The sequence below is a fragment of the Microplitis mediator genome, chromosome 3 (assembly GCF_029852145.1).
Source record: "Microplitis mediator isolate UGA2020A chromosome 3, iyMicMedi2.1, whole genome shotgun sequence".
Taxonomy (NCBI): Eukaryota; Metazoa; Arthropoda; class Insecta; order Hymenoptera; family Braconidae; genus Microplitis; species Microplitis mediator.
This window is the reverse complement of record NC_079971.1, coordinates 17,012,492-17,037,141: the sequence shown is the minus strand read 5'-3', so window position 1 is coordinate 17,037,141 and position 24,650 is coordinate 17,012,492. Positions and strand designations below refer to the sequence as shown.

Below are 24,650 nucleotides of genomic sequence, written 5' to 3'. Positions count from 1 at the left end.
ATTATAGTCTTTATCGAATGATGTTCTTTACTTTTTGTTTTATTACTGAAATTAATCATATGCTTACAAAGCTTTTAAAAATTACTAAATCTTAATAATTTCGCAATTTGTTTTTAACTTTAAATAAAAAGAAGATATGCACGTATTAAATATCATTGCGGTATTTATTTAAATGTCAGAAAATTTACTATTAACATAAATAATTTTTCATGAAAAGTCATTAAGTTTATTTATGTAAGCTGATATATATATTAAACCAGTTTACATATATAGTTACATTTATGTGTTTATTATAAGTATAAATGAAAATTTAAAGAATTTTGTTTTGTGAGTGTTTTATTTATGTGATTGTAAACTCAAAACAAGAGCGCTACGCTTAACAGAGGTCTTGACGCGTTTGACTTTGTTTTGTTTAATGCAGAAAACAAAGCATCGCGCTGTAGAAAAAATACAGAAATCGTTCCAGTCTTACAAATGCTAGCGTTAGTGGTGTTTTTTTATAATTCGGTCATAGTTCTGATTTTATTTTTTAATTGAATATGAGTGGCTACCGAAAAAAACTTAGTGGTGCAGAATATCGTAAAAGAAAAGCAGAAGAATCTACAAAAATAGACAGTTTACTAAAAAAAATTCCAAAAATATCTAATTTTATTACAAGCTCAACTAATTCTTCTAATAATGACCAACAACCGTCATGTTCATCTGTCGTAAGTATTTTGTTATAATTGTGAATAACTTTTTTTTCGATATAAAGTTTTAATTTCAATAAAGAGTGAATAAATATCAAGTGCCTAAAATTATTTTTTTTCATAGCCGGAATTGGAAGAAACTTCAGCACCAGATAACGAAGAAGAACTGTCTAACACTTCTCCATCACAAGATACGAACAGGACGCCATCAAATTTCTCTTCATCACATACAGAAGAACTCCAGTCAACAACTGATATTTTACGATTCAATAGTGATCCCGTTTTATGGAATTTGAATGAAGAAACACGGGATTTTATAACTATGAACGGTATACCACGAAATGATAATACGGATTTTAAAAATTCTAAAAATGTATATAATGATAAAACAAGGTATTGTTCCAAAAGTTTATTTCAACGTACATTGAAAAATGGAGAGATTCAACGCCGTGAGTGGTTAATTTATTCAGAAACTAAGGGTTCTGTATTTTGTGTTCCATGCTTATTATTTGGTAGAAGTGTTGAAACAAATGCTTTTACTGGTGAAGGATTTCGTGATTGGAACAACTCAAAAGCACGCCTCGAAGGTCATGAAAATTCTGATTTTCACAAGACTAACGTTAGTTATTTCAAAGCTCGAGCAGTAATTCACGGGCGTGTTGATCAACGTCTAATAAAACAGCTGGATGAGGAAATTACATACTGGAAAAAAATCTTATTCCGAGTCATTGCAATTATTAAATCACTAGCAATAAGAGGATTGCCATTTCGAGGAAATTCAGAACGAATCGGAGATCCCCATAATGAAAATTTTTTAGGAACAGTAGAGCTTCTTGCTGAATTTGATCCATTTTTGTCTGAACATCTAAAATTGTACGCGCACCCTGGTAGCGGAAATACATCGTACTTATCTAAAACAATCTATGAAGAAATCATATTATTGATGCAGAATAAAGTACTACAACAAATTTCTAGTGAGGTGCAATCTGCTAAGTATTTTGGTATAATTGTAGATTCTACGCCTGATATTGCACATGTCGATCAGCTTACTATAATTATTAGATATGTACGTGATAACAGTGATATTGTTGAAAGGTTTCTAGAATTTATACCAAATATCGGCCATAAAGCTAAAGATATTGAGAATGCTTTGTTAAAATCTCTAGAAAATAATGGTTTGGACATAATGAACTGTCGTGGTCAATCTTATGATAATGCAAGCAATATGTCAGATATTTATTCAGGCCTTCAGACACGAATCAAAACAATTAATCCTCTAGCAGATTACGTTCCTTGTGCTGCTCATTCTTTAAATTTAGTAGGATCATGTGCGGTCGAATCCGTCACAGAAGCAGTCGATTTTTTTTCTACTTTGCAAGAATTATATAATTTTTTCACTATATCCACCCATCGTTGGGAAATCTTGGTGCAGCGTACAAATTTAAGAATTAAGAGTCTTTCTCAAACTCGTTGGTCTGCTCGACATGATGCCTGCTACGTGTTAGAAAAAGAATGGTCTGCAATAATTGATGCACTGGAATTTATTGCTGAAAGCGGAGATGAGAAACCCACTACACGGTCTGAAGCTACGGGATTGCAGCGAAAGTTGCAGCATTTAGAAACAGCAATTCTAGTCATCGTTTGGAATGTAATTTTAGATCGATTTAATGCTGCTAGTAAGAAGCTACAAGAATCTCAAGCTGATTTATCATCTGTTGTGCAGATCTATAGTTCTCTGGCTCTATTTCTTCAGGACATGAGAGACAGACAATTTTATGAATATGAAGAAAAAGCCAAAACACTATCTGGCGTCCAAGATTATTATCGTTATGATACACGTCGGAAAAAAACTAGAAAAATTCAGCCAGATGAGTCACGGGTAAATGAGAGAATACCTTCTTCTGGACAAGAAAATTTTCGCACAAATGTTTATTACCCTATTTTAGATACTCTGAGTGTGCAATTGGCCGGACGTAAAAGTGCATATGAAAAGCTTTACGAAAAATTTAATTTCTTCGATAATTTATCTGAAATAGATACAACCGAATTAAAAAATCTTGCCAATAAATTAGTCAACAAGTATCCTGACGATTTAGAAGAGACATTAGGCAACGAATGTATTCATTTACATTACCAACTTAAAGATTCTTCAGCAAATACGGAAGATGTACGCTCTGCACAAAATATATGCAATGTATTACACTCACGTAGTCTTCGAGATGTTTACCCAAATGTTGATATTGCTTTACGTATTTTTTTGAGTGTTCCGGCTACAAATTGTTCAGGAGAAAGATCTTTTCCTACTTTAAAAAGAGTAAAAACCTATTTACGTGCCAGTATAGGTCAAGATAGACTTAATGCTCTTGCATTATTGTCTATTGAAGCTCAACTAGTCCAAGAAATTGAGTATGATGATATAATTGATATTTTTGCGCGTACCAAAGCCAGGAAAAAGAAATTTTAGAATTGATTAATTAAAAAAAAAAAAAAACATATTTATTTATTTGTCTAACGTTTATTACTTATATATCTGAAATATTTATTAGTTATAACTAAAAATTATATTCTAACGAAATAAAGTTATTATAAATTTAGAATAAAAACATTGTATAAAAATTAATTGAATTTATTCTAACATTAAGGGCGGCGCGATAAACAGGGCCTAGGGCGGCATCAAGCCTAAATCTGTCACTGCACGCACGCTCATGGCTGGCGAATATTCATGCATGATCATGCATGAGATTAACGCATGATCAGGCTTGAAGACTCATGCCTGTTCGTCTCTGATCATTTTTTCTCGGGTAGGCATAACTTTGCACAACTAATGCAAAGGCATGTATGATCATGCAAAGCCATGTCTAATCATGCATGGCGAGGAAAGAATAGCCATACATGACCAAGCTCAATCATGAATGATAATTCATGACACTGCTCGAATTATGCAACGTCATGCATGACTATGTAACATCATATTCAATCATGCTAAATCATTCATCACTAGGGAGGAATATTAGCACATGATTCATGCAATGTCATGCATGACCAAGCTCAATCATGAATGATAATTTATGATACTGCACGAATTATGCAACGTCATGCATGACCATGGAAAATCGGGTTTAATCATGTATGATGATGGATAAGAATGTATAATACGGAGAGAATAATCATGCACAATTGAGAGTAACAGGGCATTCGCATACACGACCGTGTATGACTAATGTAAAGTCACGCTTCGTCATGTATAATTTTTAATTCACACTGCCTAAATTTAACACCGAATTTGGTGTGATTTTCACATCAAAATTTTTACATCAAGACATTTACACTACACCGGGTCCAAAAAATTTTTCAAAGTGTAGGAGCCCAAGTAAGATTCTATATCGGGATCTATGCTGGATTACTATATAGGGAGCCATATGGGAATCCATCTGAAAACGCCATGTGGGAACTCACATAGAAATCTAGGCTGGATTCCCATATGGATTTTTTGATAGCCTTGGAAAAAATCAGCATGCATGGTAAAGCATGATCATGCATGATTCAGGCAAGATCAAGCATGGGTCACACATAAATCATTCACGGCCAAGCATGATTCATGCAAAGTCATGTCTAATCATACAAAAAATACAATTAAAATAAGATCAAACTTTAATCGGATTTAATCGAAGTTTTAAATCAGGGATAATAAAATATTTTCGATGAAAAAATTTAAATAAGTAAACATTTATTTTTATTTTGACAAAACGAAAAAAATATCTTAATTTAGGTCAAGTATTTTCCTTACGCATTTTGATGCGCAGAATCCAAATCCGCAGTCGGTTTGGCTTGTACACTCTCCAACTTTGGATAAATTTCGGAAAAGTGGTAAAAATAGCAAAAAATAGTCATAAAGTAGAAGATAATATCTAAAAACAGTATTGTTCTTACTCACTGTAATGTTTGTACACTTACTATTTTTTACGATTTTTTAACCATTTTTGGCGGTTTTTTGCAATTTACTCTAATTTTGGAGGCATGAGGAACTTAATAATCCCCATATTCGAATTTAGCGCATTGAAATACGTAAGGAACATATTTGATTCAGGTCAGAAAAAATTTTTTCGCTTACATAACTTCATTTTTTGCGATTTATAGCCATTTTAGGCGTTTCTCTGCAATTTACTTTAATTTTGGAGGCTTGACGAGCTAAACAATCTCCATATTTGGATTCAGCGCATCGAAATACATAACCCTAGGTAGGTCTAGTCAAATGTACCAACCACTCTTTTTTTGTGTGCCGGTGTAATGATAGGGATTGTGCTTGCTCAGGCATGATCATGCCTGAATATTCGCTAGCCATAAGCATGCTTGATCATGCATGAGAAAGCATAATCATGCTTGACCAAGCATGATCGCTCACGCTCATGGCTGGCGAATATTCAGGCATGATCATGCATGAGATTAACACATGATCATGTATGATCAGGTCTGATGATTTTTTCCCAGGTAGACATGATCAAGATCAAGAGTGACCTGTAGTTTGAATGAAACCAGCAGGTTCACATATGAAACATCCGAAAAAAAAAGTTAAAAACAGTGATTTTTCAAAAATTTTATTGATGATATTATTTGAACATAGCTTTAAAACATATGATGAATTGCATAATGTGTTATCTGGGAAAAATGATGTAAATTGTTATTTTTTTAATTTTTTCATCCCCGATATCTTTTGAACCAACCAACTGTTTTTGAGGTTTGAGGTGGAATTGGAAGCGGTTGTTCAGCCTCCAACGCTAAAAAGTAGTTCGAATCAATCAATTTTGCAATTTTTGAGTTTATTAAAAAAAAACTTGTTTGGAATTATTTCGACAACGAAATCTCTTGAATGATTAATCCGGGATCGATAATTGAGGCAGCATTCAATGCAGCTTAAAAAGTTTTAAAGCTGACTAGATTTTGAAATGCATAATTATATTAGTTTTGAGGCGTTCTTGACGGCCATCGAAATCTTATTTCAAGCTCTAAGACTTATTAGATTTTAGAATTGATCAATTCGATGGTCTCTAAAATATTCGAGAAAAATGAAAAAAAAATTATTTTTATCATTCTTTCATCGACGATATCTCTTAAACGAATTATCCGATTGAGGCGTTCTTAGCGACAATCGAATGTTTTTATCAAGTCCTAGAACTGATTAAATTTAAAAATCGATCGATTCGACAATTTTTAAAATATCCAAAAAAACGAAAATAATATGATTTTTTTTTCTTGTATTTCTTAAACCTCTCAGAATCTATTTAACTAATTGATCTAAAATTTGCTAGAAATCTAAGTTTAGAAGAACACTTTTTAATGTCGCAAAAACCATCTAGATGGGTTCATTCATTAAAAAGATATGAAAGGTTTACATCCATACAAACACACACACACACATACAGAGATTCCTCATGAAAATGCCAGAATAGCATCCAAGGACCTTCAAACGTCGACATCTGCTGAAAACGCGATTTTCAAAAATCAGGGTGAAACCAATAACTTCCCAAATTTTTCGAAAATCGTCGATTTTCTAAGCGGGAAATTAAAAAGCGGTCCAGCGTACAATTACGATGGACCACAGTAAATCTTCAACTTTTAATTTGTTAATTTTATGACAGAATGATTAGCTTGCCAAGTCTGGTCGCACCTAAGTATTATAGACGAATATTAGGGCGCCACTGGAAGATGTACTCGGCCTTCCAGAACCGGATGTTAATGTAATTTTATTAGATGCTCAGGGTCGTTATAAAATTATAGTTTTGTGAGAGAGGAGAGGAATATTAAATAGGCTGAGATAAACTTATTTAAAACTTGAATTTTAATTTTAATAACTTTAAGCACCTTGCTTATTATTTATTTAACCCTTTTATAACAATTAATAATCTTATGACAAACTAATATTCTTATGACAAACTAATTATCTCGTCTCCCGGGCGGTTACTTATGACAAACTAAATTTTTACCTCGTCCCCTGGACGGTTTACTTATGACAAACTAAATTTTTACCTCGTCGCCCGGACGGAATCTTATGACAATCTAAATGCGTCCTCTGGACGTTTCCACACACACACACACCCACGTTAAAATACCGTCCCCTGGACGTTAAACCTTACCCGGGAAAAATGATTTTGCCTAATCATATATGATCATGCATAATTGTCTATATATGATCAGATCCAAAAATTGGCCAGGTCTGATCATACATAACTTGATCTGTTTATACATGATCATATATGATTATATATAATCATGCATGAACGAATATAGTCATTTTTAGAATCTCATTTAGAATATCTGTAAATTGTTAATTAAGTAGTTTAATTAGGATTTATTGTCTTCATCAATATCAATGTCGGTTAAAATTAAATAAAAAAAAAAAAAAAAATTATTAACCATCGACAATTATTTTACTACGAGGTCACCCATCCAATTAATGTCCAACGCCAATGCTGCTTAACTTTGGTTATCGATGGTTTGTAGTCTGATCCTCTAGTCTGTTATACACTTACAATTAAGAAACGTTTATGGCATTACTTAACTCAAATAATCAAATTGATACTTTATACTTTTAAATTACTGCCGAAACCTTTGAACATTTTTTAAGTATTGGGGATTTAAGTTTGATTGATAGTTGACAGAATAAAAATTTAATAACATTGATATTAAAAAATTGTCATATTATTTAATATATATATATATATATTTAAATATTTATAGGTTTCATATCAATGAAATCTGATCAGATTTAATCATAGACATATATAACTACATATAGGTTTATATCAGTCACGTCTGATCAGATCTAATTATATATAGGCCTATATCTAATTATATATGGGTTTGTATCAATCATGTCTGATCAGATCTAATCATGTATAGACTTATATATGATCATATATGGGGTTATAACAGCTAGGTATAATTATATCTAATTATATATAGACTTATAGATGATCAGATCTGATCATATATAGACTCATATATGGTTATATATGGAGTTATAACAGCCAAGTATGATTATATCTAATTATATATAGACTCATATATGATCAGACCTGATCATATATAGACTTGTACATGATTATATATGGGTCATAACAGCCAGGTATGATCAGATCTAACTATATATAGACTTATATATAAATAGATCTGATCATATATAGACTTATGTATGATTATATATGGGGTCATAACAGCCAGGTATGATCATATCTAATTATACATAGACTTATATATAATCAGATCTGATCAGATCTAATTATATATAGACTTATATATAATCAGATCTGATTATATATAGACTTATATATGGGCTTATAACAGCCAGGTATGATCAGATCTAATTATGTATGGGGTCATATATAATTATTTATAATTATATATGACCCCATATATAATCATGCATGATTATATATAACTTCATATATGATTATATATAATCATATATGATCATATATATGAACATATATAATCATATATGATTAGGCAAAATCATTTTTTCCCGGGTTAGGAATTAATGCGGCTGACGGAATAAATTCCAGCCTGAATTAATAAGTTACAGTAATAAATTAATTTATAACGGCCGAAAAGCCTGGAATAAATTGATAATTTTATTTACCGGATTATTTTCGCGACAACTTTATTTTATTCCGGCTATAGAGCCTTGAATAAATACTACAAAGTTCGAACACTTAACGGCGGCAAAGCGAGACGCGATGGAACTTTTAAGAACACGAGATTGAACGGCTGGAGAGCCTGAACTGTCCGTTTCTTTACGTGAGATCAACGGAAAGATATTAAGTAATATATTATAATTAATTAGCCAGATTAATAGCCCATACGAAAAAAATATATATCCGAGCCAATCTGTATATATGAGACATACATTTTTATATATGTCGTTTATATGCAGATTGGCCGGGATATATCCGGATATATATTTTTTTCGTATGGGAGAATTAATTAGAGGCCTTTTTAATTATAATTTACCTTTACTTTTTTAGCAGTCCTCGAACTTTTAATGATGTCCTGCTCCAGGCTGCGACCAATTCATCGATGTTCTTTTGAGTTTCCCAAGTTCCGTTGTCCGGCTTTCCTCGTCTTCTCACTTCCTCTTTCGCCAACAATTTTATAAATTTTTTTTTTGAAATGAAATCGATAACCTTTTTGTTACTCGGTCTGATCCCTTTAGGTGTCCGACGAACTCTGTCTATTCCTCGTTCCGTTTACACATTTTATATCTCGTTCCACCATTTTTCGGTTCACTCCCGGAAACTTAGTCTAGGGGAGTGACGAATATTCGGGTATCGGTGATCGTGCGACACTCGGTGACTATTCGCGTTACTAACTCGAAACTTACGAGGTCGTTGGCCGGTTACCGGCGGGAAACGAAATTCAAATTCAAATTTTTAATTTCACAGGGAATTCTAATTCACTCTGTTACAATTTTACAGCTTTATACTTGGAATCGCGGTAGAGCATGTTAAACCATTCGTGAATTTTGTAATATTCCAGTGATTTATGGAAAAATCACCGTGAATTTCCATTTTATAAATTCATGGTAATTCACTGTGATATGGATCCACCCTGCGACAAAATAACCGTAACAAAATAACCAACGTCAAAGTAACCGAGCGATAAAATAACCGTAAAAAAAATATTCATTACTCTTTACATATAAAATTACCTGGAAAATTGTTTTAAGAAAAGACTAAATTGGGCATGACACGCAATATAAAACTTTGGACCAGTGTCTGCAGAAAGATACATAGTCATGTAAAGACATTGAGAACAAGTGATCAGGCTTGCGCAAGATTGCTACAAGATTATTACATGGAAATTGGTATCGAAGAAAAAAGTCTCCAATAAAGATGAAAACTTTACCATCATTAAGTATTTCTTTCTATCCATCTAAATTTTATCTAGGTTGAAAGCAAATAAATATTATGCGTAAAATTTTTATTTATTCACACATAATATATCTAAAACTTTTCTTACTTCAAAATGGCAATCAATAATTTATCATTTCAAATTGAAAAAAAACTTACCCAAAGATCGAAAATTGTGCTTGTACGGATATTGAATAATTTTGGTTATATATGATGCTAATTACATAAATAATTTTGAAGTTAGCTTCGTTAAAATTTGTTTTTTATCACGTAATTCATTTTTTTTTTTTTTTTAATTTAAAATATTTATATTTTTATGAAAAATTATTATGACAGTTGTTAGATAAATGTACCAATCGGTATGAATTTTTTACCATATTTTTCAGAAAATATTTCAAAATCTATTTAAAAGAATGATTTCAAATTTGCAAAAAAATTGAATTCCACAGATCGCTTTCAATTGCACACATACACACACACACACACACACACACACACACACACACACACACACACACACACACACACACACACACACACACACACACACACACACACACACACACACACACACACACACACACACACACACACACACACACATACACACACACACGCATACACGAATTCGATTTTCGAAAATCGAAATGAAAACAATGACACCTTTTGTTTGAAAATTTCCAACTGCTTCTGAACAGGAAATTAAAAAAGTTTTTTTTTTACATCCTCTGGCGGCTTAGAATCACGGTAGAAACATGGTGGGTTTGTTCCATTTTACCACTGTGATTACGCGATGGCTTTACCACCGTGTATACACGGTGTTTCCACTGTGATTACGCTGTGAATACACCGTGGAACCACGGTGGTGAAATGGCACAAAGCCACCGTGGAATCACGGTAGATACACCACGTAATCACAGTGGAAACACTGTGTATACACGGTGGTACAATGGAACAAACCCACGGTGTTTACACCGTGATTCAAATCTGCGATGAGGGTCGACCAACAGATTAATGTATGTTTAGTAGTAGGCAAATAATTAAAGACAAATAATTAAAAACCCTGATTAAAAGAAACGATTCGAAACTGTTTGCAATGTTAAATGTCCATAAGAAGGGCGATTCAAAGGTATTCAAAAGCATTTAGAATTTCTTTTTTCTAATCGTTTCAAATCGTTTCTTTTAATAAGGGAAAATTGTATGCATTGTTAACAAAATTATAATTTCAAATTTTTACTGCAAGTAAATATTTTTAATGCGAAATTCCATATAATTTTGGTCTACATAAATTATACTATTTCGATTTATTAAGTATAGCTTAAATGTCATTTTCCAATGTAAATATTGATCAAATTATACTTTTAACTTCAAAAAAATAGAAATCTTGTTTTATGACATCGTGGAATTACGATGAACAAATGAAATAATGCAATTCTACACGTTTTCCGATTCTGTAACTTTATTTTAAATTTCAACATTAAATTGATGGGTTTTTACATAATTTGTGTAAAAAGTTAATTTCTTTTTTACTAAAGTTGTTATTTATACACGGAAAAAAAGGAACTGTAATAAATAAAGCTTGATGTCTATTAATTATCATGTTTTTAGCAATTAATATTAATTCAAACAGTAATATCGTCATTTCAATATTTAATAAATAGTAATTATAAATCAAATACTAAAATATACAGTTCATTTAGATAAAATTATTATTAAAAAACTGTAAAAAAGACGAACCTTATTAAAAGAAGTGATTTAAAACAATTAGAAAAAAAAAAGTGTGTGTGTCAGCTCCGACGCACGATTGGAGTTTACTCCTTTAGATCGACTGTCTAAATAGCTTATTAAAGGCTTATTAGTCTAAGAAAAAGATTAATACCATATCAAATGGTAAATAAAAGAATCAATGAAAATACCTAAATAATGTATTTTTATTCTATTTTAGTCTGGTCGAGAAGCTGAGTTCCTGCGAAAAATAGTTACAGGTCTCCTAAAAATATAGTTGATGGCTTAAACGATCTGGAATGGCGTCTAGAAAAAGACGTTTTTTGGATTTTTTTTGGAAAAATAAAATTACAATTGTTATGAACAACAAACCGTTAAAAAAACTAGCCGTCCAGCTTTTTGGCAAAATCTCAAAAAGTATAAGTGATAGCTCAAATATTCGAAAAGTTTCTGAAAGAGCAGAAAATTTTAGTAAAAAAGTTCTCGACTCCCCGAATTGTAGCTCCAATATTTATAATTTCAATTTAACGTTGAAAATTAGCTTTTGCGCGGCAGTTTCGGCATATGCGCGCCGCCACTCTAGTGAGCGCAGTTTTTAAATAATTTTTTTTTGCAATTAAATATCAATTAAAAAATTTGAAAACATTCTGCTGTAATCTAGACACTTCAAAGAATATGATTTCACGCTAATAAAAGTTGCATCAGCATTTTTCAAAAAGTTATTCAATTGTTAATCAACATTTTTTTTACGGGTTTGTGTTGTCATAAAAGGCGGCACAAAAGTTTAAATGATTAATCTATAAATTTTTTTTTTCTTGGAGCCCTTTTTATGAACATACTCAACAAGATGACAGTATAAAAGTTTATACAATATTTGGATTTCATTAATTATTAATTTTTGAACTACCAAAAAAATTAAAAATTAAAATAATGTATGTTAAATAATTTTTTTTTTAATTTTAAGCTATTACTGATTTCATATTCTTGTGAGGCATTATATGATTACTTTTCAAATTTTTTTTTGCCATTTGTTTATAAATTTTTTATAAACAAATGGATTAATTAAATATTTTTGAAAAATTTTTTTCACCATATTGTTAGCGTAAGGAAATAATGATTTCAAAAAAAAAATTTTCTTAAAAACAATATTTTATTGTTTATAATCGTTTTTTCCATCAAGGAACGTTTTTTTTTTTAAATCATAATTTGCATTTCTAAATATAATGGCAAAAAAAAAATTTTTTGTCAACAATTTATTCATTTGTTTGTTTGACAATTTTTTTTTTTATTTTTTTCTAGAACATAAAAAAATTACAAAAACAACAACCTGCAACAATATGGCAAATAAAAATTTTTTCAATGTTTTAAAAAACATCTGGATTTTGGAGTACGACAAAGTCCAAGCACTGACTCAATTTGTCAACAAACAAATTGCTGAAACTTTGCAACTATTGCAGATACAGTTTTCGACCTTCGAGTCGTTTCTATACAGTATGAGTTAAGCTTTCTTATAAATTTTAAACCTAACGTTTATCTGTTATAGTTCTCTAACAACACGCATTTATTTATAAAAATTATAAATGCATTTTTAAGAAAAAAATTTTTTTTTTTTAATTATTATTTCCTTACGCTAACAATATGGTGAATAAAAAGTTTCCAAAAATATTTAATTAATCCATTTGTTTATAAAAAGATTATAAAATTTATAAAATGACATGAAAAATTTGAAAAGTAATCATATAATGCAGAACAAGAATATAAAATCAGTAATAAATAAATTATGGGAAGTTTTGCTATGCATTATGGGAATCGTTCCCATAATGGTATGGTAATAGTACCTATACTATTATAGGGATCGTTCCCGATGAAAAAAGATTTTGTCTAATCATATATGATCATGCATAACACCGGCACACAAAAAAAAATAAGTTCTCTGTACTTTTGACGGGACCGATTTATTCCCATGTATTTTGACCCGCTGAATCCGAATCCGAGGTCCGTTTAACCCGTACACCCTCAGATTTTTAGAAAACTTTAAAAAACCTCAAAAATACACAAAAATCGTCCGTTTTTTTAATTTATAAATTTTTTTAACCCTAACTAAGCATGATTTTTATGTATTTCGGTCCTCCACATACTAACCTGAAGTTTATTTAAAACATTAGCCATTCAAAGTCTGAGTAAATTCCAAAAAACCCCCAAAAATTGCAAAAAAGCAAAAAAATTCTTAGTATTGTGATGAAAAAAATTTTATAGGGCTAAATAAATAATTATTTTCATGTATGTTTATCTGTCACATATAATTCTCGAACATCCATGGCTCAGACATCTCTAAAATTTTAAATAAATGGCAAAAATTCCCAAAAAATCGAAAAAACTAAAATTTGGTATAACAAAAATCAATTTTTAAATCGAAATAAATAAAAGAAATCATATTGTTTGATCTGTGATATATATATAAAAAATATTTTGGCCTAAAACATTAAAAAAATTTTACTGTGCTTCAAAAAATCTTTATAGAAACGTTATTTCAATATTAATTCGTTCTCCGCTTATATCTAACCCTTTTGTCCTCAAATGTCCTACATAAAGGGTTTCTCTTTCGTTTCCTCATTTCTTCAGGTAGATCTCTCTGTAGTGTCCAACAATCTGCCATCATATTGACATCCCACTTACCTTGATAACGTTTTTCCATTACACTGATGTCCTGATGGAATCTTTCACCTTGCTCTTTACTATAGTCACCAAGATTTTCAGGAAAGTGTGAAACGTGAGAATGTCAATAGTGCAATTTGGAATTCATTAAGCAACCCAAAGTATCATAGTTGTATATATATATCACAGATCGAACAATATGATTTCTTTTATTTATTTTGATTTAAAAATTGATTTTTGTTATACCAAATTTTAGTTTTTTCGATTTTTTGGGAATTTTTGCCATTTATTTAAAATTTTAGAGATGTCTGAGCCATGGATGTTCGAGAATTATATGTGACAGATAAACATACATGAAAATAATTATTTATTTAGCCCTATAAAATTTTTTTCATCACAATACTAAGAATTTTTTTGCTTTTTTGCAATTTTTTGGGGTTTTTTGGAATTTACTCAGACTTTGAATGGCTAATGTTTTAAATAAACTTCAGGTTAGTATGTGGAGGACCGAAATACATAAAAATCATGCTTAGTTAGGGTTAAAAAAATTTATAAATTAAAAAAACGGACGATTTTTGTGTATTTTTGAGGTTTTTTAAAGTTTTCTAAAAATCTGAGGGTGTACGGGTTAAACGGACCTCGGATTCGGATTCAGCGGGTCAAAATACATGGGAATAAATCGGTCCCGTCAAAAGTACAGAGAACTTATTTTTTTTTGTGTGCCGGTGTAATCGTCTATATATGATTAGATCCAAAAATTGGCCAGGTCTGATCATACATAACTTGATCTGTTTATATATGAACAGATATGTTCATATATGATCATGCATGAACGAATATAGTCATTTTTAGAATCTCATTTAGAATGTCTGTAAATTATTAATTAAGTAGTTTAATTAGGATTTATTGTCTTCATCAATATAAATGTCGGTTAAAATTAAATGAAAAAAAAAAAAAAAAATTATTAACCATTGACTATTATTTTACTACGAGGTCCCCCGTCCAATTAATGTCCCACGTCGATGCTGCTTAACTTTGGTAATCGATGGTTTCTAGTCTGATCCTCTAGTCTGTTATACACTTACAATTAAGAAACGTTTATGGCATTACTTAACTCAAATAATCAAATTGATACATCCTACTTAAATAATGCACCTAATGATAAATTTGGTTTTGTACATAAAATACAATAGAATTCATCAGATACATATAATCAAATCTATTTATCTATCAACTTATAAATATTCGTATATCAATCGATTTCGATTTATACTTTTAAATTGCTGCCGAAACCTTTGAATATTTTTTAAGTATTGGGGATTTAAGTTTGATTGATAGTTGACAGAATAAAAATTTAATAACATTGAATCTAAAGAATTATTATATTATTTAATATATATATGATATTTTTCTGAGTTTATCTATAAATTGTCTTAGTGAGAAGGTTAATTGTAGGTTTAGGTTTCACTATATTTAAAAATTGGGAATTTTCTTCCGAAAAAATCAATTCTTGCCCCTAATACACTTTATGGTTGTTATTGTCCAATTTTATTCAACTTCTGAGCTTTCAAAAACAATCCAAAGAAACTTCAGCGCAAAGTCATAAAAAATAAGCCAAATTTAGAAATTTTTTTAATTTTAATCGAAAAAAAAAAAATATAAAGGAAAGTCGGTACAAAATGGGAATGGCGGGGTTAAATACTGTCTTGGTTGAAGTTTTTTTTGAGACAAAAAATTGAGAATCGAAGGTTTCCGACTTCGAAAAAATTACGGTTTTATTGAAAAAACTGAAATATTCTATATATCGTGACTTCCGGAAAATTTTTTGTATTTTTTTCTGAAAACTACAATTAAAAACAAAATTTTTCAAAAAAAAAAAGTGCCAATAGGTCAATTTGTGTCAAAGTTACAGCAATTTGAAAAAAAAAGAGCGTTTTTTTTTAAAAAATTCGTAACTTTTTTTGGGTTGGATAAAAAAATCTGAAAAAATTCAGGAAAATGTCTTTGGTAGGGTAGAAAATGATAAAAAATTTTCAGCGAAATCGAAGGGGGTCGGACTTATATATAAATATGTAGATCTGATCATATACAGACTTATATATGGGCTTATAACAGCCAGGTATGATCAGATCTAATTATGTATGGGGTCATATATAATTATATATAATTATATATGACCCCATATATAATCATGCATGATTATATATAACTTCATATATGATTATATATATGAACATATATAATCATATATGATTAGAAAAAATCTTTTTTCATCGGGTTCCTATCATTTATGGGAATAGTTCCCATAATAGTATGAAAATAGTTCCCATACCATTGTGGAAACCATTCCCATAATGGTATGGGAATAGATCCTATACCAATACGGAAACCATTCCTATAATATTATGGGAACTATTCCCATTATGTTATGGGAACCACTACAATAATATCATAAAAATTTTTTTTGTGCAAAACAGTGTAGAAATCTCTCGAATAATATGGGGAGATCCAAATGAAGCTTCTTCGACGCTAAATTTGTTAAAAAAAAATTTTTTGTTAAAAATTTTAATATTTTTGCTAAATATGGATGTTTTTTTCAATGTTTGAATTTTTGTTTCTATACTTAATCAAATTTCTGTGTATTGTAAAAGTGATTGCCACACTTTTCTTTAAATTAATTTTTTCATGATAGTATGGGAACCATTCCCATAATATTATAGGAATGGTTCCTATAATGGTATGGGAACTATTCCCATAATATTATGGGAATGATTCCCATAATGGTATAGAAACTATTCCTATACCTATATGGGAACTATTCCTACAATATTATGGGAACCCTGATTAAAAAAATGTATTTGACAGGATTAAAAAGGATTAAAATTTTAATACTTCCAAATCCTGCTAAATACTGTAAATCCTTTTTCAAAATTCACGATTAATCATATTAAATACTTTTTAATACTAAAATAATCGAAAGGAGTAGAAGGATTTGAAAGGATTTAACTAGCATTTGAAATTTCTAGTTCTATTGAATACTTTTTGATCCTGATATAATGTTTTTATTTCGTTATCTTTTTAGGATATAAAAGGATTCAACCAGTATTTAAAATTTTTAATGCTATCGAATACTCTTTAATCCTGAAATAAAGTTTTTATTTCAATATCTTTTTAGGATATAAAAGGATTCAACTAGCATTTGAAATTTCTAGTTCTATTGAATACTTTTTGATCCTGATATAATGTTTTTATTTCGTTATCTTTTTAGGATATAAAAGGATTCAACCAGTATTTAAAATTTCTTATGCTACCGAATACTTTTTAATCCTGAAATAATTTTTATATTTCGTTATCTTTTTAGGATTTAAATGAATTTAACCAGTATTTGAAATTTCAAATGCTATTGAATACTTTTTAATCCTGAAATAATGTTTTCATTCCGTTATCTTTTTAGGATATAAACGGATTTAACCAGTATTTGAAATTTTTAATGCTATTAAATACTTTTTAATCCTGAAATAATTTTTTTATTTCATAACTTTTTTTGGATATAAACGGATTTAACCAGTGTTTGAAATTTCTAATGCTACCGAATACTTTTTAATCCTGAAATAATTTTTATATTTCGTTATCTTTTTAGGATTTAAATGAATTTAACCAGTATTTGAAATTTCTAATGCTATTGAATACTTTTTAATCCTGAAATAATGTTTTCATTCCGTTATCTTTTTAGGATATTAACGGATTTAACCAGTGTTTGAAATTTCTAATGCTACCGAATACTTTTTAATCCTGAAATAATTTTTTTATTTAATTATCTTGTTAGGATATAGAAGGATTTAACCAGTATTTAAAATTTCTTATGCTACCGAATACTTTTTAATCCTGAAATAATTTTTATATTTCGTTATCTTTTTAGGATTTAAATGAATTTAACCAGTATTTGAAATTTCTAATGCTATTGAATACTTTTTAATCCTGAAATAATTTTTATATTTCGTTATGTTTTTAGGATTAAAAAGTATTTAAAAGTATTTAACAGTTTAAATCATTTCAAATCCTGTTAAATCATGTTTTCAGGATTAAATAGTATTTAACAGAATTAAAAAATTTGAATCATGTTAAATCCTTCTGAATCATATTTTCAGGATTCGATAGCATTCATAAGGATATAAATTTTTTTAATCCTGTCAAATACTTTTGTTTAATCAGGGAATAGTTCCTATAATGTCATGGGAATGGTTTCTATAATTTATAGGAATGATTTCTATAATTTATAGGAATAGTTCCTATATATAGTATAGATAGAGTATATAGTCTCCATACCCTATACACTCACGCCGTAAAGTATATATTATATACCTTAAGGTGCTTCATTTCGGAGCCAGATTTTGTGTTTTCAAGTGCATGTGGAAAAATCCATAGTTCAACACAAAAAAAAAATTTTCGAGCAAGAAAAAAAATTCTATGTCGATTACAGACCTAGCTCATTAAAAAATTCGATTTTCCCATTTAAATAACATGGGAAAATTTTTTTTTTAGCTTTAAGTATTTTTAACCTTGTTAACAAATCAATAGATCAAATAGACTAATACATATTTTTGTAGAAAATTAAACGCTCTACAAAAAAGGTCTCATCATTTTTCGATAAATCCATCTATTCAAAAGTTATTAGAGCTCGAAGTAAAGTTGAAGATCTTTTTGTAACAGGGTACATTATGCACTTTGGTTAAAACTATTGTTACATTCTGGCTTATCTATTAATCCGACAGAATATTTTTAATTTAACCAGGTTGACGTCGTTAGGGTGTCGATAGACCCCAGGTGCGTCAGCTGTTGACCTTCTTTTATTTTATGCAAAAAAAGTTTATTGACTTACCATGATGACGATTATGGGCCCCATCACTCGCCCCAAGTTATTCCTTTGATGCCTCCGTTGAACGCGAACAAGACGAGCCCTGAAGACTCGGTTCCTTCGTAGGGAAAAGCAATTTTAATTGATCGGTCAAACCACCAGAGCTCGGAGGCTCAACAACACAAGAGCTTGAAAGCCCAACAACACACGAGCTCGACGGCTCAACAACACACGAGCTTGAAAACTCAACAACACATGAGCTCGAAAGCTCAACAAAAACTTCCAGCGACTTAATTTTCGGACGACCTTCGGTAAGGTCCGCGATGACACCTCGAATCTCGCGACCGAGCTGTACCGCACATCCTGACCTCCTGCGTCATCGGCCTCGAAGCATGAATTTCGGATTCGGAAAGGAAACGTTCAGGCTGCCGGGATCGGCGCCCGGAACAGGTGAGAGTATTGGGCTGCCAGTAGCGGCGCCCAATACGAGGTATGTGATTTTTGGGCTGCCCGTAGCGGCGCCCAAAGTTTAAATAAGGAGTGCGTATTTAAATAAAATACGGATATATATTTTGCTTCAAGTCCGAGTGACAGGATCAAGCCAGCAGGTTTGTGTAGAGTTCTTAGCTCTACTAGATCTTGTGATCGACTGCCTGTAAACGACTGACTTTAATCGACTGACTTGATTCTGTCGCTCCTTGGTATTATACATTATCAAAATGTTAACGTTGCATCTCAGGTTTCCTATGAGAGAATCGTCGTGGCCCGAGTCTCATGCATCGTCATCTGTTTAGACTATCCGCGAGCCACGACGACTCTCTTATCGCAAGAGATTTCCGTTACATTGTTGGCGGTGAATAAAAATAATATCGCCAACAAAGTAACGATTAATTAATTTATTAATTAATTATGATTATAAGAAGTGTCGAACCGTTTATTCGCCCACTGTGGCGAATAAATAATTCGAGACTTCAAAAAAAAAATTTCTAAAAATTTTTATTTAAATTTAATTAGAGCCAGAACGTAACACTATAAATTTGAATTTGAATTGTATTCCCGCCGTTAACGGGCCAATGACCTCGTAAGTTGCGAGTTAGGGTTGCGACTTGTCACCGGGTGTCGCATGATCGCTAAGGCCCGAACATTCGCCACTCCCCTAGTCTAAGTTTTCGGGAGTGAACCAGAATAGAGGGAATGATAATATAAAAAGGACTGCGGAACATGGAATCATGAATTGAGTTCTAGTTTTTGTTCAGACAACGACAACGGCAGGACACTAATTAAAATCAAGGTAATTATATACGCTTAAGTTTGCTTCACGTGGAACGAAGCGATAGTTAATTAATAATAAAGTTATTATCTGGACCTTTGGCCGATAAATTTCAATTTTATAAATCTCGAAATCAATTACTTATACGTACTGTTCATTGACAGGTTTATCAATATTAGCAATTACCATAAATAAAGAAAGTAAATAAGAGAAGCCAGAGACGACACGAGACCGGCTAAATTCCATCTACTAAGGAAAGTTACACCGACATCCAGGAAGCAGCAGAATTAACATCATCAGTTGCTGCAGTAACGTTCTGGAGGTAAAATTATAATTTTAGCTTGGCCGGAATTTATTCCAATGGCCAAATTTAATTATAATTAATTTATTTGATATCTTTCCGTCGGTTAAATTACAATTATTTCATATTGGAAGGCCGTTGGCCATTACAATTACGCGTCTCGTGTTTCTCAAAAGTTGTCGCGCCGTTTCGTTTGTTGAATAGTGTCTGTAACTTAAATTTAATTATTTCAGGTCCTTTGGCCGAAATAAAATAATTTTCCGCGTGAAATATTAATCAACTAAATTATAAAATAAAGTCAATAAATTAATTGAGGCCGGAATTTATTCCAGTGGCTGAATTAATTTATAATAAATTTCAATTACTCGAATCCGTCGGTAAAATTCTGGACCTGAGTGACGCCAACTCTATGGCCGAATTTTCTAGTCAATTTATAAATAAATTCTAGTCGTGACTTAGTGATAATTAATTTTAGTAAAAATTAAATAAATAATTAAATAATTAAAAGTTGAAGAGGACGCTAGAATTTGGGTAAATTAAATATTGAGTAAAAGTGAGAAACGGATTATTTTGTGAGTGAATTAAATTTAATTTTGAAAATTATAAGTGAGAAAATTATGGATTAAAAGTTATTGATAAATATTAATTGTGGCGAATAAAATAGTAGAATTCTATGCGTGGAAAAATAAATAAATTAATGAACAATTGGAAAAGAAAGTGAATGATTAATTGACTAAATTAAAAGTGGGAAAATTATAAGCGTTAAAATTAATTAATTAATAAATTATATTAACCAAAATTAATTAATTAATGGAAGATTGGAGTTGTAAAATGAAAGTTGAAGTTAATGAGTAGAGTCACTTAGTTGTAGAGTCAATTTAGTGTAAAGGAAAACTGTATCTGTGATTTAGGTCCGGTGGACATGTTAAGATTAGATTAGTTATACATCCAGGGGATGTTTTAGTTTGTTTTAAGGAAAATTTTGGTTAACGTCCAGGGGACGAATTTATTAAAGGTTAATTAAGGTTTAACGTCCAGGGGACGGTATTTTAACGTGGGAGTGTGTGTGTGTGAAAACGTCCAGGGGACGCAAATTTAGTTTGTCATAAGATTCCGTCCAGAGGACGAGAAAATTAGTTTGCCATAAGGATCTAGTTTGTCATAAGGTTATAATTGTTATTAAGGATTAAATAAATATAAAAACAAGGTGCTTATAATAATTAAAATTGAAAGCAAAGTCTTAAATAAATTTATTTCAGCCTGTTCATCATTCCTCTCCTCTCTCACAAAATTATAAAAATTACGAACGACCCTGAGCATATAAAATAATTACATTAACATCCGGTTCTGGAAGGCCGAGTCCATCTTCCAGTGGCGCCCTAATATTCGACCATAATACTTAGGTGCGACCAGACTTGGCAAGCTAATCACTCTGTCATATTTTTACTTTTCCGGTGAAACTATCAGACTTATCACAAAATTTTATAAGGTCTTTTTTGTTGAAAATTTTATTCTCTACAAATTATTATCAGTAAAGTTTTTTCAAGTTCTGCATTGTTTTCTTGTTATTTTAATTTCAATGTCGAGCTTTGGAAATCGATCAGAACCACTTTTTAAGAGCTTGAAATTAAAATGGAAATAACTAGAAAACAAAAAAGCTCAAGGAGCTTGAAAACATCACTGTGAATATATTTTCGAGCTCTTCGAGCTCGAGAATGCTATTACATGGAATCATTTGTTTATGTGCTTTTCAAGCTCTAACAAGTTACGTTTTATGCTAGAGTTTGAAAAGTTAAGAATCGAAAATCATTAATGAAGAAGCGGCTTTTAAATTTTCATTATCAATGTCAGTGATCAAAATCAAGATTTGAATGAGTTTTGACTTAGGTCAGAGCAATAATATATGGAATATCCGAGAAAAACATTAAAGACTGGGTTTTTTCAATTTTTTGCTGACAATATGTTTAAAACTAAGGAACATGACATTATCTGATGATCGAAAGAGACTATATTGAGAAAGAGTTGGTATGATTTCAGACACATTTTAGCACATTATATTTGGATTTATACGGAAAATAAACAACATAAATAAATAACATAAAATGTTATTTTTTTAACTTGTCAGCGCCGATATCTTTTGAACTAATCAACCGATTTTGACGTTTAAGGTGGCAATCGGCGCGTTTTATTGAGTTCTAGAGCTAATTAGATTTTGAAATTGATCGGATGAGTCACTTCAAAGATAATCGAAAAAAACCTTTTTTTATCATTTCTTTCGCCAACGATATCTCTCGAAAAAATTAACCGACTGATATGATTAAGGTGGCATTCGACGCGGCTTATGAAGTTCTAGAGCTGATTAGATTTTGAAGTCGATCATTCAAGTTGTTTCTGAGAAATCACTAAAAAACTAAAAAAAAAATTCTTTTTTTTTCGTAATTCACCAATATTTTCGAGTCTACTCAATCAAATGATCTGAAATTTTCAGGAAAGTTGAGGGCCAACAAGCTTTTTCGATTGCCACCTCAACCATCCAAATCAATTCATTAGTTAAAAAGTTACAAAGAGTTTAAACACACACACACACACACACACACACACACACACACACACACACACATACATACATACATACATACAGACACTCGGACATCATTCTAAGAATAGTCAGAATAGCTTCCTAGGACCTCAAAACGTCGACATCTGATGAAAACTCGACTTTCGAAAATCGGGGTGAAAACAATAACTTCCCAATTTTTCGAAAATCGTCGATGTTCTTAGCGGGAAGTTAAAAAAATTTTCCCATGTTATTTAAATGGGAAAATCGAATTTTTCAATGAGCTAGGTCTGTAATCGACATAGAATTTTTTTTCTTGCGCGAAAATTTTTTTTTTGTGTTGAACTATGGTTTTTTCCACATGCACAAAAAAAAAAAATCTGGCTCCGAAATGAAGCACTCTAATATACCTATATATATTATATATGTATATATAGGTATATTGTATACATACAATGCATTCGTACGCTGCCTCGTAGGATACCCTATACTATGGAGACTATATACATTAGACTGATTCAAAAAAATCGACTAATTTTTTTTTTTTCATTATATCGAAAACATTGTTGGAAATGACGAAAAAAAAATACTGTGAAAGTTTGAGCTCTTAATATTAATATTAACAACTGCCGCATCACAATTTTCTATTTTCCGTTTAAATAACATGGGAAATTCATTTTTTAAGGCTTGGAATTTTGTAGCTCACGGTGGGACCAATACTTTTGAATGTTCAAAACATATTCTTATGGGAAATTTGACGCTTTACAAAAAAGGTCTCTTATAATTTTTCGATATTTTTATTTCTTCAAAAGTAATTCGAAGTTAAAGTTAGATTGACGACAAATTATTACACTTTTTAAATTTTTCGACGAAACCATCAACTTTATCCGAAAATGTTAGAGGACATTTTTTGTAGAGCATTTTATTTCCTACAAATTATCTCAAAGACAATTTTCGATATTTCTCATAAGTCGTATGTTATTTGCAATTAACTGAAAATTTTCTTAAATAATCTAAATTTTGTCGATTAAAATTAATTATATTAAATTTTCAGTTAATTGCGCATAACTTACGACCTATGAGAAATATCGAAAATTTTCTCGGAGATAAGTTGTAGGAAATAAAATGCTCTACAAAAAATGTCCTCTAAAATTTTCGGATAAAGTTGATGGTTGCGTCAAAAAATTTAAAAAATGTAAAAATTTATCGTCAATCTAATAATTTTAACTTCGAATTACTTTTGAAGAAATAAAAATATCGAAAAATTATAAGAGACCTTTTTTGTAGAGCGTCAAATTTCCCATGAGAACATGTCTTGAACATTCAAAAGTATTAGTCACACCGAGAGCTACAAAATTCCAAACCTTAAAAAATAAATTTTCCCATGTTATTTAAACGGGAAATAGAAAATCGCGATGCGGCAGTTGTTAATATAAATATTAAGAGCTCAAACTTTCACAGTATATTTTTTTCGTCATTTCCAACAATATTTTCGATATAATGAAGAAAAAAAAATTAGTCGATTTTTTTGAATCAGTCTAATATACATATATAGTCTCCATACCCTATACTCCATACCCTATACTATACGTATATAGTCTGCATACCCTATACACTCACGCCTGAAAAGTGAAAGTCGTAACTCGTAACGGTCGTAACGAGGTCATTCGTTGAACGTATTTTACTCCTCAT

The 24,650-nt window shown here is 30.7% G+C and overlaps 2 protein-coding genes across 2 annotated transcripts in view; one reads left to right on the top strand and one right to left on the bottom strand.

Annotated features, from left to right (window-relative positions):
• The window catches only part of LOC130665167 (uncharacterized), an 88,870-nt gene extending 78,910 nt beyond the window's left edge, over positions 1-9,960 (bottom strand). The window contains exon 1 of the mRNA XM_057465459.1: positions 9,755-9,960. The gene's annotated coding sequence lies outside the window, so the exon portion shown is untranslated. The remainder of the gene's footprint in view (positions 1-9,754) is intronic.
• Positions 540-3,153, top strand: LOC130665945 (zinc finger MYM-type protein 1-like). Its single transcript, XM_057466575.1, has 2 exons — positions 540-707; positions 814-3,153. The coding sequence occupies exons 1-2, from the start codon at positions 540-542 to the stop codon at positions 3,151-3,153; spliced, it is 2,508 nt and encodes an 835-aa protein (XP_057322558.1).
• Positions 9,961-24,650: the final 14,690 nt, after the last annotated feature.

Coding starts and splice junctions, on each gene's coding strand:
- LOC130665945 (XM_057466575.1), top strand. CDS start 540: ATGAGTGGCTACCGAAAAAAACTTAGTGGTGCAGAATATCGTAAAAGA. Junction 708..813: donor AACCGTCATGTTCATCTGTC/GTAAGTATTTTG, acceptor TTTTTTTCATAG/CCGGAATTGGAAGAAACTTC.